Source organism: Lycium ferocissimum, chromosome 1 (assembly GCF_029784015.1).
Source record: "Lycium ferocissimum isolate CSIRO_LF1 chromosome 1, AGI_CSIRO_Lferr_CH_V1, whole genome shotgun sequence".
In the NCBI taxonomy this organism is placed as follows: domain Eukaryota; kingdom Viridiplantae; phylum Streptophyta; class Magnoliopsida; order Solanales; family Solanaceae; genus Lycium; species Lycium ferocissimum.
This window is the reverse complement of record NC_081342.1, coordinates 62,448,041-62,465,577: the sequence shown is the minus strand read 5'-3', so window position 1 is coordinate 62,465,577 and position 17,537 is coordinate 62,448,041. Positions and strand designations below refer to the sequence as shown.

General features: G+C 34.5%; 2 protein-coding genes across 2 annotated transcripts in view; one reads left to right on the top strand and one right to left on the bottom strand.

The window, feature by feature from the left end:
* LOC132056874 (large ribosomal subunit protein eL32z-like) overlaps positions 1–17,537 on the bottom strand; it is a 92,627-nt gene that overhangs the window by 24,870 nt on the left and 50,220 nt on the right. The gene's annotated exons all lie outside the window — the stretch shown is intronic.
* LOC132030500 (putative F-box/LRR-repeat protein 23) lies at positions 1,173–6,670 on the top strand. Its single transcript, XM_059420157.1, has 2 exons — positions 1,173–1,540; positions 5,501–6,670. Exons 1-2 carry the CDS (start codon positions 1,188–1,190, stop codon positions 6,102–6,104), a joined length of 957 nt encoding a protein of 318 aa, XP_059276140.1. The 5' UTR covers positions 1,173–1,187; the 3' UTR covers positions 6,105–6,670.

The following is a 17,537-nucleotide window of genomic DNA, read 5'->3' as shown; positions in this document are numbered from 1 at the left end:
CCGCTCCGATCTTTGTAATGTATGAGTATGACTAAGCACAGTTAAATAAAATGTATGCTTTTTGTTCCTTTATATATGAAATAGTTAATATTTAAGTTACTTACATAATTATATTATCCTTGAATATGGGATAACAGTACAAACTTAACCTGAAACATGTGTAAATGACTCCCGTTTGGCCATAGATTTTGGGAGCATATTTTGAAGATTTGTTTTCAAATCTTTGTTTGGCCATAAAATTTTGAAAGATTTTGAAAACAAATCTTCAAATCCCAAATTCTTGCTCAAACCTGTTTTTGGGCCAAGATCTATGTTTTGGCCTTTTCAAAACTTTTAAAAATTGCCCCAAACTTTTGTATTTTATGAAAAAGCTCCATCTATTTATGACCCAACATGATTTTTTGCATGACCACTAAAGCGGTGATGGAATATTTACTTAATATGAACATGATGACGTGGTTGTTGATGAAATTGACGAACAATCGACTCAGAGTAACAATATTGCTTTGTCTTCTCTGTCATCTGATCTGGAAATGCATGCTCATCATGAAGAGATTGTTCGTATAACGTGGGAAGATTATATTAAAGAATAGCTAGTTACTACCCTTTTTTTTCTTGCATGGATAGATCTTTGTATTGTAATTTGAATTATAGTAGCTAGTAAGTGTGTAATTAGCCGTTGTTATAAAAATATAATGTTCTGCATAATTTGGGATTAGCAAGTATGTATGTTTTGTATAGTTGAGTATTCTTGGTAGTTTTTAGAACTTATAAGTAATGTTTCATGTTTCCCAAAACAAAAATGAAATATGTTTTGAAAAACTATGGTCAAACACATTTTCAAAACTTGAAAAATTTCACCCAAATCAAATTTTTCAATTTTTTTTTTGGGAATCCATGGCCAAACACTAGCGTAGTGGTTAATAGTTTGTTAAATTTGTGAAAGACTTACAAAAACAGGGATCAAAAAAAGCACAATTCAATAAATGAGGGTTTATATGTGCCTAGTCAAATTATTACAAAGTTATATAATCAGAATTTGTGATATTTAAGGGACTAAAACCGAAAATTTCTAATTAAAATTTAAAGTGTATTTGAACCACTTCAAAAGATTGAAAATGTAGTGCAAAGTACAAACATCTCCTTCTTGCTCAGTATCCAACTGGAAACCCCAGAAGAAGAAAACAATGAACAGAAAGGGTAAAGCAAAAGGTAAAGAAAAAAAGAAAAAGGCCTCAATGGTGAAAAAACCACCATGGTTAGAACTGCCAGAAGGTATATGGGCTAATATACTACACAGGCTTGGTGCTGTAGATATACTGGAAACTGCACAGAAAGTGTGCACTACTTGGAGGCGAATATGCAAGGAACCTTCAATGTGGCGAGTCATTAACATAGGAGATACTTGGGAACCCTCTGATATGCCTTACGACTTAGAAAAAATGTGTATTCATGCTGTTGATCGCAGCCAAGGTCAAGTTGTTGATATCAATTTGGACTACTTTGCTAATGATGACTTGATTTTGCGCATAGCAAAGAGGTAGTTTCTGGCTCTTCTTTATTTATTTGTTTTCCTTGTTTTGAAATTTTTCTTTTTTCTTTTTCTATATGAAAGTATGCCCTGTTTGACAAAGTGAGGAGTACAGTGAGAGAATTGTGAAAAGTACCCATCATGAGTGAAATAGAAAATGAAACCTTAGGGTGTGTTTGGTAGAAAAGAAAATGTTTTCTTGGAAAATAAGTAAGGTTCTTACTTATTTTCTAGTGTTTGTTAAGTAAACAAAAGAATATCGTTCCATATGTGAAATATCGTTCCATATGTGATATAGCAAAACACTATGGGGCTGGGATGGGGGGTGGAGGGGTGGAAGGGATGGTCAGGAGTTGGGGGTTCGAGGCGCTGGGTGGGTGGGGAGGAGACAATGGACTTGGAATGTCTGGAACTTGTTTCCTTACTTCCATTAGGGAAGTCATTTTTCTCATTTTTAAGAAACTTGTTTTCCTAAAGAACATTTTGACCAACCAAACTGCTTGCTATATAACATTATGTCTTTTAAGTTAACTGATAGAAAATTTCATACATATCAATATATAAAGGTTAAACTCAGTGATTTTAAAAGCAAAAAACCCATACAAGAGACAAGGTCCGCGGGGCTTTAGGAAAAAATAGAGAAGTGAGGCGCCAATCGCTTCTTTAAAGTGAAGCGCACAATTTGTGGAAATTAGAAAATATGATACCATATATAATTTTAGTACGTCTATTATAACAATCAAATTTCAACATCCCATATAAAATAATGTTGATATTACTCTAAATCCTCAATGTTAAGATTTGATGTGATTCTGGTGCGAGAATGATAAACTGAACCACAATCAGGGAAGTAAGATATGATACAAGAATATGTTTAAGAAATAGAAAGGAGGGAGAATAGACTCTAGAAGAAAAGAAAGGATAATCTAATAATTAAAATGTAATAATTATTCGATTTAATCCAAGGGGAAGAGATATTGAACTCATACAAGGGAAACTTACCCAAGTAATCAAGAGGGTTCAACTTGAAGAGATAAGAGGATTTCCCCAAAACTCACAACGGAGCCTAAACCAAATGTTCATTCAAAAACAAAATAAGGAATGAAACGACATAGTGCAGTATTTGTACTAAACTAGGCTAAGAGGACTAATATGATTATTACAAAAATACCCTTAATGAAATAAGGGCCTTCTTAGTCTTCTTAAGGATGATGGAAGCACATATAAAGCATAGCCTCTTTGCATAAATAGCCTCTTCCACCAAGCTATCTTCTATATCTTGAATGTAGTGGTCTTAGAGTCTTCCATCCAAGCTATCTTCCATATCTTGAAGGTCGTCCTATGTTGACCTTCCATGATCTTCAAAGGCTCCATCTTCATGATCAAGGAGTGCATAGCTTGAAGATGTGCACTTGAGCTTCCTTGACGTGTGGATGCTTCATGAATTGTGATTCCATGCACCCTCTAAGCATCCAAAGTAGTGACTTGATGCAAAGTCCATGAACTCCCTAGCTCGGCTATGTGTGCAGGGTCTTGATGGAGCTTGGCTTGCATCAAGATTTAAAGAATCAACGGGATCATTTTTCGCGTCATTGTCTGAAGCTCAAATTTATTTGAAGTGGATGTTTTGTCTATGAAGCGACAACCCCTCACTTTGCATCCCTTTGAGCAACGAAGCTCTCAAAGGAACAATAGTTGGAAGGACTAAGGACTTCCTAATTATAACGTCTTTATACATGATATTTGATTGAACATAAGTTTTTCTGATAAGTAAAGGTTAATTTTATTTCATGAAGGCCTAATACATAGTTTACCCCTCGAGCTTGTTGTGAAATCCCTAATACACACCTCTCTTTCACGGAAAACCTTTTATACACCAAATCTTTCAGACACCCCATTTTTGCCACGTGGCACGAGCGTGTTTTTACGCACAAAATAGCTGAGTGGAGAGCCAAAACAATGTGTCTGAAGCTTCATTTGAATGCCACCTGTCTACCATTTTATTTTTATTTTCTATTTTTTAGATTATCGTCTTCATTGTCAAGAACATACACGCAAAAACAGTAAAAATGGAGATGGACTCTATCACATCAATAAGAAATAAACAACAACGACAGCATGGAAAAGTTTTATTCTTAGTGCGACTAATATTCATAATAGATGTTCCACCAACTTCTATGTGTGGGACTAAGCTATCGTTTGGACATAGATTTGGTTGAAACTTGAAAAAAAGAGTTTTTAAAGTTGTGTTGAAAAATAATTTTTGGAAGTTGCGGTTGTGTTTTGACATGCATTTTACTTGAAAAAAGAGTTGAAGCTTTGTGAGTGGATGAAATATTTTCACCCAAAAACTGGTTTAAAAACTGGCCCAAACCAGTTTCGGAACTTGAAAATTTTTCAATCAAATTCCATGAACAAACAATGTTTTCAATTGTTTTTTCCTGAAAAAGAGAAAATAAATCTATGTCCAAACGGTAGCTAATGAAAGGGTTAATACTCATAAATGTTGTAGAATTTATAAATTAATCACCATAAGAAAAGGTGGGGAGAAGAAGAAATGGTGGTTGTGGCTGCACAGTTCCATTCCCAATTGTAGATTGTTTTTACTCTTTCAACATTGAATATCCATCAGAAGAATTTCTCTTTCATTGTTCTTGTCACTGCTCCGGGCGATGGCTTTTATGGAGTTGTTTACTGGTAGGGTGAAAAGAGTTTTGGGATGAGAGATGGCCGACGGCGACTGTGGGATTTTGTTTATGTGGGTAGAAGAGGGAGGAATGGAGAAATGAAGATGATGGAGAGGTGGCCACCGGTGGATTTGGAATTTCGTTGGGAAGATGAAGTATTTTTCTTTATTTTTTTTAAGTTAAGACACATTTTATGTGTCCATTGGTGCGTGACATACACATGGTCGTAAAACTGGTCAAGCACAAAACACACTCGGAGAAATGTTTGGTGCTAATAGGTTCCCCTGAAAGAGGGATGTATAATCGGGATTGGGATACAAGCTCGGGGGTAAATTATGTATTAAGCCTTTCATAAATAAACAATACCAAATTGGTACTGCATCAGTACAAATAAACTGGGGCTAGACCCCTTACAACGGGAGGGAATCTAAGAACTATAACATAACATCAATGTCCAAATCAGAAGAGGCATTACACCAAGTCATAAGATTCTGAATACATCTGTTTCTTACAAATTATAACAACAGTTTTCCTCGCTACCCTCAAAGCACCTAGGATTCTTTCAAGCCATATTGTCCACATAATACAAAGGGGAATGCTCATCCAAGTCTTATTTAGCCTTCTCTCGCTGGCTGACCCTTCAAACTCCATAAGGCTTGCTTCACATTAGCAAGCATGACCCAATACTACACTGTAAAACAATTACAACAATTTCCATCCCAAACATCAGAAATTACACAATACTACACTGTACAAATCAAGAAAGGCATCAACTAAGGAAGTTATATCAATTTAAATATTAAGAGCAAAACTCATGGGACCTCTCGTGGGAAAAATGAAAAAAAAGATAAATGATTAGTCTACAAGATCTCTTCTGGAAAAAAAAAAAAGAAGCATTATCCTGTATAAGTTCCCATCTTGCAGATTGCAGTAAAAAGCGAGGAAGATATTTGTTAGGCCTCTATATTCTCTTTTTCAATTAGTTATTTTGGCATTTTTTTGCACTTCCGGTTTGTGTTACCTTAAAATTCCGTTTCCTCGCTTTCCTTCATCCACCCTCCCCCAAAAGAATTAAAAAATGCCCCAAAAAACTGCTTTTCTGATACAACTATCTGTGGAGACAGCATATTGCATGTATTATCTTTTTTTTGGTTGATAAAGTAAGATAGCATATTGTATTCATCCTATTGTATATTTGCACTAATCTTCTGTATTAGAAATTGTGTTTGGAAATCTTGCTTCAATCACTGCCATTAATTCAATTTCTGCTTTTATTCACCAGATCAGGAAAACTGAAACGACTTAGTATTGCATGTTGCTATGGTATGGTATGTGACGGCTTGGCCAAAGCAGTTAAAAAGCTCCCATTGTTAGAAGAGTTGAGTCTGACACACACTGATATCACTACAGAGGGAATTGAAGCTCTTGGACGCTCTTGCCCACGGTTAAAGTTGTTTGAAATGAACGAATGTTATACGGGACATTATTTGGACTTAAATGATGATTCTGATGAAGATGATAATTCTGATAAAGATGATGATCCTGATGAAGGAGATATAAGAAATAATATGGCTCTAGCTATTGCTAAAAACCTGCCTGCTTTGCACCACCTTCAGCTCATTGGGAACTGGATGACAACTGAAGGCCTTGAGGCTATTCTTGATGGTTGTCCTAATCTTGTATCACTTGACCTGCGGCGGTGCTTGAAAGTTAGCTTCAACGAAGTTTTGAGTAGCAGAATTTCTCAACAGATTAAAGATGTGAAGTACCCACATGATTCTCTGGCCGGTTGTAAATTTTCGTTTGAGTCTCCGGGGAATGCAGTCGACGAGTATAACATGTCTTCTGATGATAACATGTATGATGATTATTACTTTGGTTTTTGAAAAGATCTACTAGTGGTCATGTTTCTAGCATTAGCCTCAGTTATGAAGTTGTGGGCTTCTTTTGGTTATCAGATTATGAACAGTTCTTCATGTGTTCACTGATCGATTTTTATCAAGTGTACCATTTTGCCTTATTGGTATGTCATGGGTGAACTTCAACCTACCCAAGGATACAATGCTGAAATAGTGTTTCACAATTTCCTATCGTCTCTATTCAGTTTCCTGCCCAAAGCAGCAGTAATTATTCCAGGGTTCTAATGTGTTCGCATGGAGCTTTCCTTTTCTTTAATTATCATATACTCCTAAACCACTGATTGTAACTTTTTGCAAATCTATTTTAGAGCCAAAATAACTTGTGTGTAAATCAATCTTTGGGGAGAAGGCTGCTCACAGAATTGAAGCAGCTGTTTTAGACACCTTACATCGAGGATTTCGTAGCAGGACATGCGAGTTTTATCTATATTAACTAAATAGTTCACTATACTGTCAGCAACATTATCTTTCCTAGGGATTTAGCTGATTTCTAATTCTTGTTCAATCAAAGGAAACTCATTAAGATCTTAATGGTTCTTGATGGTAATGTTTCTTCTGTCTGATCTCGAACTTGAAAGACATTTGGGCATGCAACAATTATCCAACAAACGAAAAAAAGGATTATTCTAAACTTTTATGCATAGGTCAGACTGATTTGAATGCTGAAATTGAAGTTTAGTAGTTAATATTTTCATATCAAACTTGCTGAATGAGCTGAAACACTAGTCTTCAAAAATTGGTCGAGTGTGTCTGCAAATGATCATATGGGCAGAAGCATTTGCAGTCAGTAGAATTTGCTAAGTAGAAAGTTCGATGCTCAGTGTGGATCAAATTAGTAAGCTATTCTCCTTGGTTTCATTAACTCTTTAATTCCATCTGCTGTTTCTATAACTACCAGAATAAACGTTTTAGCTCCTCTAGGAAAGAGTGACAATTCACATTCTTGGTATAAGACTATCAATGTACGTAATTATCTGTCTTCTACAATTAAATTTGACTTTTCTACTAGTGGATTTAATTACCAGAAGAAGGGAGAAATACGTTATTTCCTGATAAAACTTTGAATTTCTTTACCCAAGACTATTTAAGAAGTCGAATCCCTTGGACAGAGAGAGTTTTGAAGTTTTTTAGCGAGTCTGCACCAAATAACGTAAACATCTCCTCTTGGGAAGGTGAATCAACTATAATAGATACTTATCCTTTTTCATTTATGCACTGTACAATTACATCATACAGTTATATTATTTGACACCTGTATTTTAATAAGGTGTAGGGGGTAACATAGTAATTATCTTTGCACGTAGCATAAATTATTTTATCAATATAATTTAATAACAGTAAAAAAAATTACATAACAGTAAAGTAGTTATTATTATATTATCGTTGTTGTTTTCAAAGTCACTAGTGTTAATATTATTTTCATAGTCGTTAGACGTATTGTTGCTGGAAGGGATTCGTTTTATAAAATTCTTTTTATAAAAGCCAATGTGCATTTTCGTCATATTATTTAAAACAATGGAAATGAGTCATAAGATCAAAAAGAGTTCTTAGACCTCTTATTTCAGTTTATTAAAATATATGTTTAACTATACTAATGAATTAATGTTATCAGGTGCAAGTACTTGGGTTGAATAAAAGTTATCCTCGATAGAACCACATTGAGAGCATTTTTGTAACAATGCTCGGTTCTAGACTCCCCGGTTTTTCCACCACTTTAAAGACACTGTCTATATATAGCTTCCACTCATTATTCATACTTCTCTACAAGGGAAAAGGTGAAAATAAGAATCAGGCGGTATGGAGAAAAAACCACCATGGTTGGAACTGACGGATGATGTTTGGGGTAACATATTGTACAGGCTGGGTGCTAAAGAGATATTGCTGACAGCACAGAATGTGTGCACTATGTGGAGGCGAGTGTGCAAAGACCTTTCCGTGTGGCGTATCATCTATTGACCTGTCCAACCTTCAACCTTGGTGACTTCCTAGGAACCAACATGAGTTACAAGCTCGGAGAAATGTGCCGCCGTGTCATTGATCGCAGCCAAGGCGAACTAGTTAAACTCAAAATGGCCTACTTCGTTACGGAAGAGTTGCTTGCTTATGTAGCGGAGAGGTAAATTCTAGCATTCTTAGTTCAGCCTTCTATACTGGCATTGTATGTGTGTTGGTGGCAGTGGCTTCCGGTATTATTACATTGTCGTTGTAGTTTTATATTTTGTAGTTGAAGAGGTGTTTGATGTGCATGTCACTTGAAAAAGTGTTGAAGTTTTTGACTTGAAAATTTGATTTTATTCAAACTTAAAAAACGTGTCTTCAAAATCTAACCAAAAAATCAGTCCAAGATATAACTGAACAAGTTTCGAGAAAAGAAAAAAAAGCTATAGGTTTACATGGATCCTAAGCTGCTCCTTTAGAGCCAAGAATCTAAACAATGTCACAAAGTTGTTTACAGTTTAAATATTCCATTAATTAGCGCAAACCCCATGGCTCGTTCAATAGGCTGCATGACGTAGGTCAATATTTATTTGAGTGCTGCTATTTGGCAAAGCCCATTTTGTCAAAATTGGCGATAGGCCAACATAAAATGACCAAAATATCCCTACCCCACAAGGATCCAAAATAGTCAACTTCTCTCCAAATTTTCCCTTCAATGTAGTGTAAATGATTAAAGTAGGGCACACTTAAAACATTATTGACAATATTTAAATGAGATACGTACACCTATATATTCTACATAATTGTTCAGTGGGCCAACCTAAACAATATACACGACTTTTTTTTTCTTTCATTATACGGTGGGCCAACCTAAACAGTATACACATATATTTTTTTTCTTTCATTATATGGTGTGCCAACCTAAACAATAGACAAAGCCTTAATTCTTTTTCCTTTTTTTTTTTTTTTTTAGAGATATTTACCCACTAAACCAGTTAGTAAGAATTCTATACAAGAATAACAAATCTTTTTAAAAGTAACAAATATAGCACTTTGAAAAGGAAAAAATATAAATACAATAATAAACTCTGATTAAAGCCAACCCTCTCCATTAATTAATGAAATCTATTTTCATTAATACAATTTTACTCATTTACAATTTTCTCTCACTTCCACAATGATCTCTCTCCCCCCCTTAATTTTATGATATTTTTTCTTCAAACTTAATTTTTATGCTGATATTTTTCTTAAAAGAAACATTTCGTATGTTTCAAATATATTATACTGTAAATATTTTAAATATGTTAATATTTCATCAATATATTATCGATATTAAGTTCATACATTTATTATTCAAAGTATATGAATTGTACATATACAATATTTTATACAATGTTAATGTTCATCAATATTATATATAGTTCATACATTTATTATACCAAATATACAAATTGTGTTTACAGTATAAATTTAATTACAAAAATATATATTTCACATATACTATTGTTAAAAATTTAAATTTTCAAAGGGTATAAACATTATAAACAAAAAAATTATTCTAAATAGAATCCGTAACACGGAGAAATAATATGCATTAATCAAATTTAAATTCAAAGAAAAGAAAATAAATGGTCCGGATTAGTCCACACCTTTTCTTTGGAAATAAAACAAATTGACTTTGCCCTTAAAATTAGCATGTATTTAATTCTACGTTTTAGGCATGAATTATGGGATTTGTTCTAGGTGTTGTCGTCCTTATTTTTAGGAGATCTTTTTAAAGGTTTATGCTATTTAGGTAGTTTGCTTTACTGAAAATTTAAAATGGAACATTTCTCTAAAAAAAACATTTGATCAAATATTCAATTGCAAAAAATGTAACTATAGCAATCATCGTAGATAGTTCTATTCAATTTTAATCATATATACTTTTAACATTTATCAAAAGAGAAAAATGCTATAACAATTAGAGTTTAATTTTTAATAGAGTCCACACATACAATGTTATTTCTGGGTGGTTATTTAAATAATGTCTAAGACTGGATTTTGAGAAATTAACGACGATTATTTAGAAAAAAAACTCCCTCTAGAAAATTTTAAGCATTACACAGAGGGCTAAACGTCGCAACCTAAACATTAAAACGTCATTATATTGTTCCTCAGATAATCCTACGGTAATGGGGTAAAATTAGATGGTTCCATTTGTTTTTTGAAAAGTCAAAACTCCAATATTTCGCAGTACATATTGAATAGGAGAGGCTTTTAAATATTTGAATATTTTTGTCAATAATCTAACATGACAATGCTACAAAAAAAGATAAACTTCATAGTGAAAGAGAGGATTGGTATGTTTATAGACCAAAACAAGCTAGAAAATATATAGGGTACCTAGAGCCATTTTGTAACTAGTTTTCTCCGTGAGGCTTGATACTCCCGGCAACGTTGGCTAGGGGTTGTGTGCTCTTTAGTTTATTCCTTACTGTTTAGTTGTGATGGTAATAAAATTTAACAAGGTTATTACCAAAAAAAAAAAATACTACAAAAGAATTAATTACTTTTGTGGAATACTAGTTTTTTGACTCAGTTGACTCGGGAAATAATGGATAAAAGTCATTTTTCTTTTGTTAGAGTCAATAAGTATAGCTATTTGATTTACTGAATTATTAATTTAAAGAATGTCTAACAGGGAATCAGGATAAGAGAGTTAGAGATGCGAGATATGGCAGATGATGCTATTTCAACAAATTGGCTACGCCCTTAGTTTAGGACGTCTAGGTCCTTAGTTCGAGTCTAGGTACGCGCAAAAAAAATAATAATTGGGTTTTCCTTGAGTTACAACATTGTTGAGGATGCTTTCTGATAGTGTATTTTTTTTCCTTTTTAGGCACGTCTAAACCTATAATAATTATTTTATCTTCTTTTAAGTTAATAGAATCAAAAGAGGAAATCAACATGACCAATTTAACTTTTCATCAAAATCGAGTGAGATTAGGATGAAAATAAGAGCCAAAATTAAGTTCAGATTTTGCTTGGTATCCTATGCAATGCATGCCATAGATGGCTGCTCTATTTGCATTGGGACTAAGCATTTTTTTATGCAACCATGAAAGATCTTATTGAAACAAAAATGGCTTAATGATCATTGGTTGATTTAAAAGTGCAAATAACATGCTTATGTGATGAATAAGCTATACAGTAGAGTGTAATCTCATCTCATCTCTGCTCTCAACTTCATATTATTACTGTAGATGAAAAGATCAATATATATATATATATATATGTATGAAGTTGATCTAATTTAACTCTTCATCAAGACCGAATGAGATTAGGTTAACTATTATCTAAGTGTGGGGTGTGACAAATTGATTTACTGAATTGTTCAAACTCAGATTTCATGCAAAAGGGCTAACACAAATGATTTACCAAAGTCATCTTTTGTAATTTTTAGTGCAAAAAGAGGAAAATAAAAATAAATTTGAGAACTGCTATAATTTTTTGTTACAAATACCTGTATTTTGTACTCAATGTCAAAACACATTTTATAACCTTGATTAGCATGCGTTAATATTTTAAAAATGAGAAAAATAACATGAGAGTTGAAACAATCCTATGGTAATGGGGTAAAAGCAGGTGGTTCCAGTCACTAAGTGTGGCTAATTGATTTACTAAACTGTCAATTTAGGAACTGTATAAGAAAATAATATATGCGGAATAGAGCAGATGATGCTAATAGATGCGAAAATAATAGATGCGGAATAGAGCAGATGATGCGGAATAAACTAAGGGCGTAACCAATTTGCCGGAATAGCATCATCTGCTCTATTCCGCATCTATTATTTTCTTATACAGTTTCTAAGTTGACAGTTTAGTAAATCAATTAGCCACACTTAGTGATTTGAAACCATCTACCTTTACCCCATTACCATAGAATTGTTTCAACTCTCATGTTATTTTTCTCATTTTTAAAATATTAACGCATGCTAATCAAGGTTATAAAATGTGTTTTTGACATTGAATGCAAAATACATGTGTTTTGTAACAAAAAATTGCAACAGTTCTCAAATTTATTTTTATTTTCTTCTTTTTGCACTAAAAATTACAAAAGATGACTTTGGTAAATCATTTGTGTTAGCCCTTTGGCATGAAATCCCAGTTTGAACAATTTATTAAATCAATTAGTCACACCCCACACTTAGTTATTAGTTAACCTAATTTCATTCGGTCTTGATGAAGAGTTAAATTGGATCAACTTCAATATATATATATATATATTGATCTTTTCATCTACAGTAGTAATATGAAGTTGAGAGTAGGGATGAGATTACCCTCGACACTCTAGTGTATAGCCTATTCATCATATAAGCATGTTGTTTGCACTTTTCAATCAATCAATGATCATTGAGCCATTTTTCTTTCCATAATATCTTTCATGGGTTGCATAACAAAATGCTTATTCCCAATGCACATAGAGTAGCCATCTATGGCATGCATTGCATGGGATATCAAGCAAAATATTTTCACCTTCACCTATTTACTTACACCAAATCTAAACTTAATTTTTATCCTAATCTAATTCGATTTTGATGAAGAGTTAATTTGTCATGTTAATTTATTAGTAACTTATAAAAAATTGTTATTGTCGGTTTAGACATGCCTAAAAAGGAAAAAAAAATACACTATTAGAAAGCATCCTCAACAATGTTTGTAACTCAAGGAAAACCCCCTTTTTTTTTGCGTACCTAGACTCGAACCCGGGACCTAGACGTTCTAAACTAAGGGCGTAACCAATTTGCTCGAATAGCATCATCTGCTCTATTCCGCATCTATTATTTTCTTATACAGTACTTAAGTTGACAGTTTATTAAATCAATTAGCCACACTCATGAAAAAAATGCTTATTTCCAATGCACATAGATCAGCCATTGGTAACGTCCAAATCCACTCCTCAAAGAGAAAGTGTACACGGACGTATGCAATATAATTTACCCAACTATGAGTCGGGGTCGATCCCAATGGGAACAATATAATAGGCGATTTTTCGTGGTCAAATCTTCTTGTCTATAGTACGCGATAACGGGTGATTCGGTTATTTAATTGACGAGTTTTAGTCCTCATTTGACATGCGAGGACGAATGTTCTAAAGGAGGGGAGAATGTCACACTCCATAATAATCCTTGCTACTTGTATTAAAACAAGAAAGAATGAGTTAAGAAGGTTCAAGGAAAGTTAATCGAGTTAGTAAGAATATCGTTATAAATATGGTTGTCTTAAGTATCTCGAGGTGACTGGTAACCTAAAGGATTTGAAATCGCGTTATGAGTATGTATATGAGGTAATGTGAGTGACCTTTTAAAGTATTTGAGATTATTAGTAATGATATAGAAGATGGACAAAAGATAGGAATATACTTTTTCGATTGGAGTTTCGTCGAAGCTTTGTGAGTTCTACTTATGGTTATTGTGATTCTACGGACCCTTCGAGACATGTATATGAATTGTTATGGATGTAAATGACTGTGTATATGTATGTATAAGAGGTTACATGAGGTTGGAAGAGGATTAGAAGTTAAACGAAATGAATCGGAACAATTTCGGTAAAATCTCGGACCCGATTTTAGCCTATATTGTAGGAGGCATATCTCCTAGTATATGAGGAGTTTTAAGGTGTTTCAAAAGCCTAAAATTAAGTTCATCGAGTCTAGTTTGCAACGCAACAAACAGCTCGTCAAAATGATATCGGGGTAAGGAGATATGGATGATTCAAGTCGGGCTGAGTATTAAGACTATCTCAAGATACAAAGTAGAGACTTTAACTTCCGATTTCGTTTGAAGTCACAATTTATCTACAAATTTTGTTTGGTATAGAAGCATTAATGGAAATTAGGAACTACTTAATCGTGGTGTTAAGTTAAAATTAGTGGCAACAATGAGCCAATATGAACATTAACATGCCATGTCCAAAAGATGACTCAAAGTCATCTTAAATAAGACTACTATGGGAGACATACAAATATACATTTAAATGTGATTCATCCACTACACTTACATTATATTGTGGACAACCAAATTGAAAGAAAGGAGTGTGGAATTCAGCCAAGTGACTGAAAATAAGGCATCCATGTGAAGCATGCATTTGAATATTTAAGCATCTACTACTTTATGAAAGTATACATTATTTTAGGAAGACATAACATGGTGGAGGGATCATTTCACATTAAATATTGCTCATTCATCTTGGCATAATTACAATGGACAAAGGATGGTGTATGAATCATTCACCACACATACAATTGTCTTGTAAACAATTGAAAAGAAAGAAGAAAGGAGAAACAAGAAGGTGAGGCTTGGCCACACTTGGCCTAAAGTTGTAGAAAAAAATGGAATTTTAAGTGTAAAGTTAATGGAGTGACTCATGCCATAAGTGGAGCATGTGACCAACTTGTAGGCATCAAAGTTGAACCAAATAATGACTAAGGAATCAGCCATTACATTCATTTCAACTTCACAACAAAGAAAGAAAACCTAGAGAGGGAGAGAGAGAGCTTTCGGCCAAGGGGCTGATTTTTGAGCCCTTTGAGTCTTGATCCAAAAATTATTTTCCAAGGTGTTTCAACCCTTTAGAAGGTCCCTAAAACGTGAAGATAGTCTTTGGAGCAACAAGAACCATTTCCATCTCAAGTCACCAACTCTAGCCAAGTAGAGAAGTCAAGTTGTCAAGGTAAGATCTAACTTTCTTTTCATGTATTAAGGGTGATGTAGATGTGTGAATATAAGTTGTATGCATGAAATAAGGTGTGTTGATGTTGGAACATGATGGTAGTTATGGGGTTATATGTGTTGATGTTGAAGTATGGTTGTAACTTGACGAACATGAATCGCGTGCATAAAATCATGAAAGTTGGTGTTGGAATGTTAGTTGGCCGTAGGGACTGTTTTGGTGGAATTAATGGACTGATTTTCTTTAATAAATATGGTTGTTACTATCATAGATCTCATGGTAAAAAGAATGAAAAGAATTGGAAGGTTAAAGGTGAAGTTATGTTAGTATGAAAATGGTTGAATCTATGATTTTATGTGAGCGATGTTGAAGCATGGTGTAGCCGTGTGTGGACTGTTTTGTGAAGAAGTTAGTGAACTGTTTTTACTTGATATTTTGATTGTTATTATCATGAATTTTATGATGGAAATGAAGGTGTTTAATGGTTGGAGTTGAAACTAAAGTCATTTGTGAGTTGTTATAAGGATTATAAAAATGACGATATAGCGTAGTTGCGTATGAATTGATGTTGTACTTGTCGTGTGGATAGCTGGTCATAACTTACTGAAATTATATGAAAAGAAGACATGAAATGATGTATAAAAATCGCATGTGGTTGGCTTAGTATGTTCGTAAACGTTTGCAAGAATTCCGAACATCGTTATGTTGTCGGTTAGAGGCTTGTTTTGGACATGTTGTGGTAGTGGACTGTTTTGGACTTGTGTTTTCATTAAGTTGGAAAGAATAATTATAAGTTAAGAGTATACATCATATTGTATGTTGGATGGGCTGTTATAAGTTGTTACATGCAAACGTTAAGGCTACAAACTAATAAAAGTAACTTGAGAATGTCGAAGCCGTATGTGAATCGTTATTGCATGTTATGAATGTGGGTTGTTTAGAATATTGTGTGGGCTGTCCGGATTGGTATTGAACACATAATTATTGATGTTGTATTGGTAGTATGTGGTTGGTTTAGATACAAGAGAAAACATCGCCTAAACATCTAGAAAGGAGTTACTAACGTTAGAATACGTTTGAATCTCCCTGTAGCTTAACCATAGTTGTTGGCGTCTTAATATAGGTTGAAGTATTATTGGGTAGCGTACACATATTGTGTGACGAATAAGCACTAAAGACCTTGTCCGATCGGAAGCACTTCGAAGGAAAAAGCTTTGGCGTGAAAGTTCGTGACACACTGTTCGGCATTGAGGTAGGTTACGGTTTACTTTATGTCTAGACTCGGTTAGCGAAACGTATGTAAATAGTAGTGATTGACGGGGAAAGCATGATAGGCCTTCGGGCATGGTGTGGAGGTAAATTCCATCTAGGTTGGTATTGCCAATTTGTTATGTGGGCTTGTCGCCATTATTGTGATCTTGTTATGTGGGCTTGTCGCCCATTATGTGGGCTCGTCGCCATTATTACGATATTGTTATGTGAGTTTGTCATTGTATTGTGATTTCATGTATTTGATATAATTCTCTCTCTCTTGTTCTCCCCTTTGGTCATATGGAAGAGGAAGGTTATTGCGAGAATTGAATATTGAATTGCAATTCCTAGTATGAATCTATGGAACCTATGATTGCGGTGATTATTGAGGTTGATTCCATGCGAGGCATGCATCCCATATTCTATGTGCTATGTGATGTAATTATCACCTAGTTGTATCTTTATCACATACTAGCTCCCTCGCACCTTATGAAAGGGAAGGGTAATATTGATGATTGAGCCGTGGGCAATAATATGACTTGTACTTGTTTATTGCATATTGGTGATATAATTGAGGCCCGATATCATGCATGACATGCTTTCATATTACTCTTATGTTGTTATAATGGTGAGGAGAGTGATTGAGAGACGGAGATTGAGAGTGACGAGAGAGACTCAGGGTTTTTGCCGGAGATTGAGAGTGACGGAGAGAGACTCGAAAGAGATTGTGAGTGTTTGTTGCCCGAGGTTTCTTGCGGGAACGATGGAGTGTCCGATGCCGAGGTCTTTGCGGGATCGTGAGAGTGTGCTCGTGATCCGAGGTTATATTCGGAGCGAGTGGTACATGGACTTCGCGGGTCCCCCATGGGTCATGACTATGAGGCATTGCCATAGCATGTGTGTACGGGAGTGGAGTGTGAGAGGTGACTCTTGCATTGCATAACATTTACATAGCACGACATTGCATTGCATTGCATAGCACTCCATTTGAATGGTCATTCATGTCATTGCATGGCACATTCTGCGATTGATTCTTGATTTGTGAATTCTTGAGTTGTTGTTTGTGAGTATTTATTTTAAAGGTTGGATGGAATCGAGGTTTATAGAATTCTCCCTAGGCTTATAATGCGAGATATTGAGATCCCTTGTGACTATCGTTAATGCAAGACTTTCTCATGTGCTAGATGTGTATTTGTGTTTGATTACTTATCTGCTTACTTGTTAGTTGCTTCTTGTTTATATGCGTGAACTAACCATTGTCGGCCTATGATACCTACGAGCCTAGTGTTGTGCTCATACTACTCTTGCTACACTCTTACGGAGTGTAGAGTTATTTTCGAGGTGATGTTCGGAGTCTCACGACCGTTTCGAGGCATTCGTCAAAGACGTTTGGGTGAGCTATTGCAACCCGAGTCTCTCCTTAGATTTGTTGTTCTCTATCCTTAAACGAAGTCGTATCCGGTTTGAGTACGTTATCTATTCAAATTGTAAACTTCT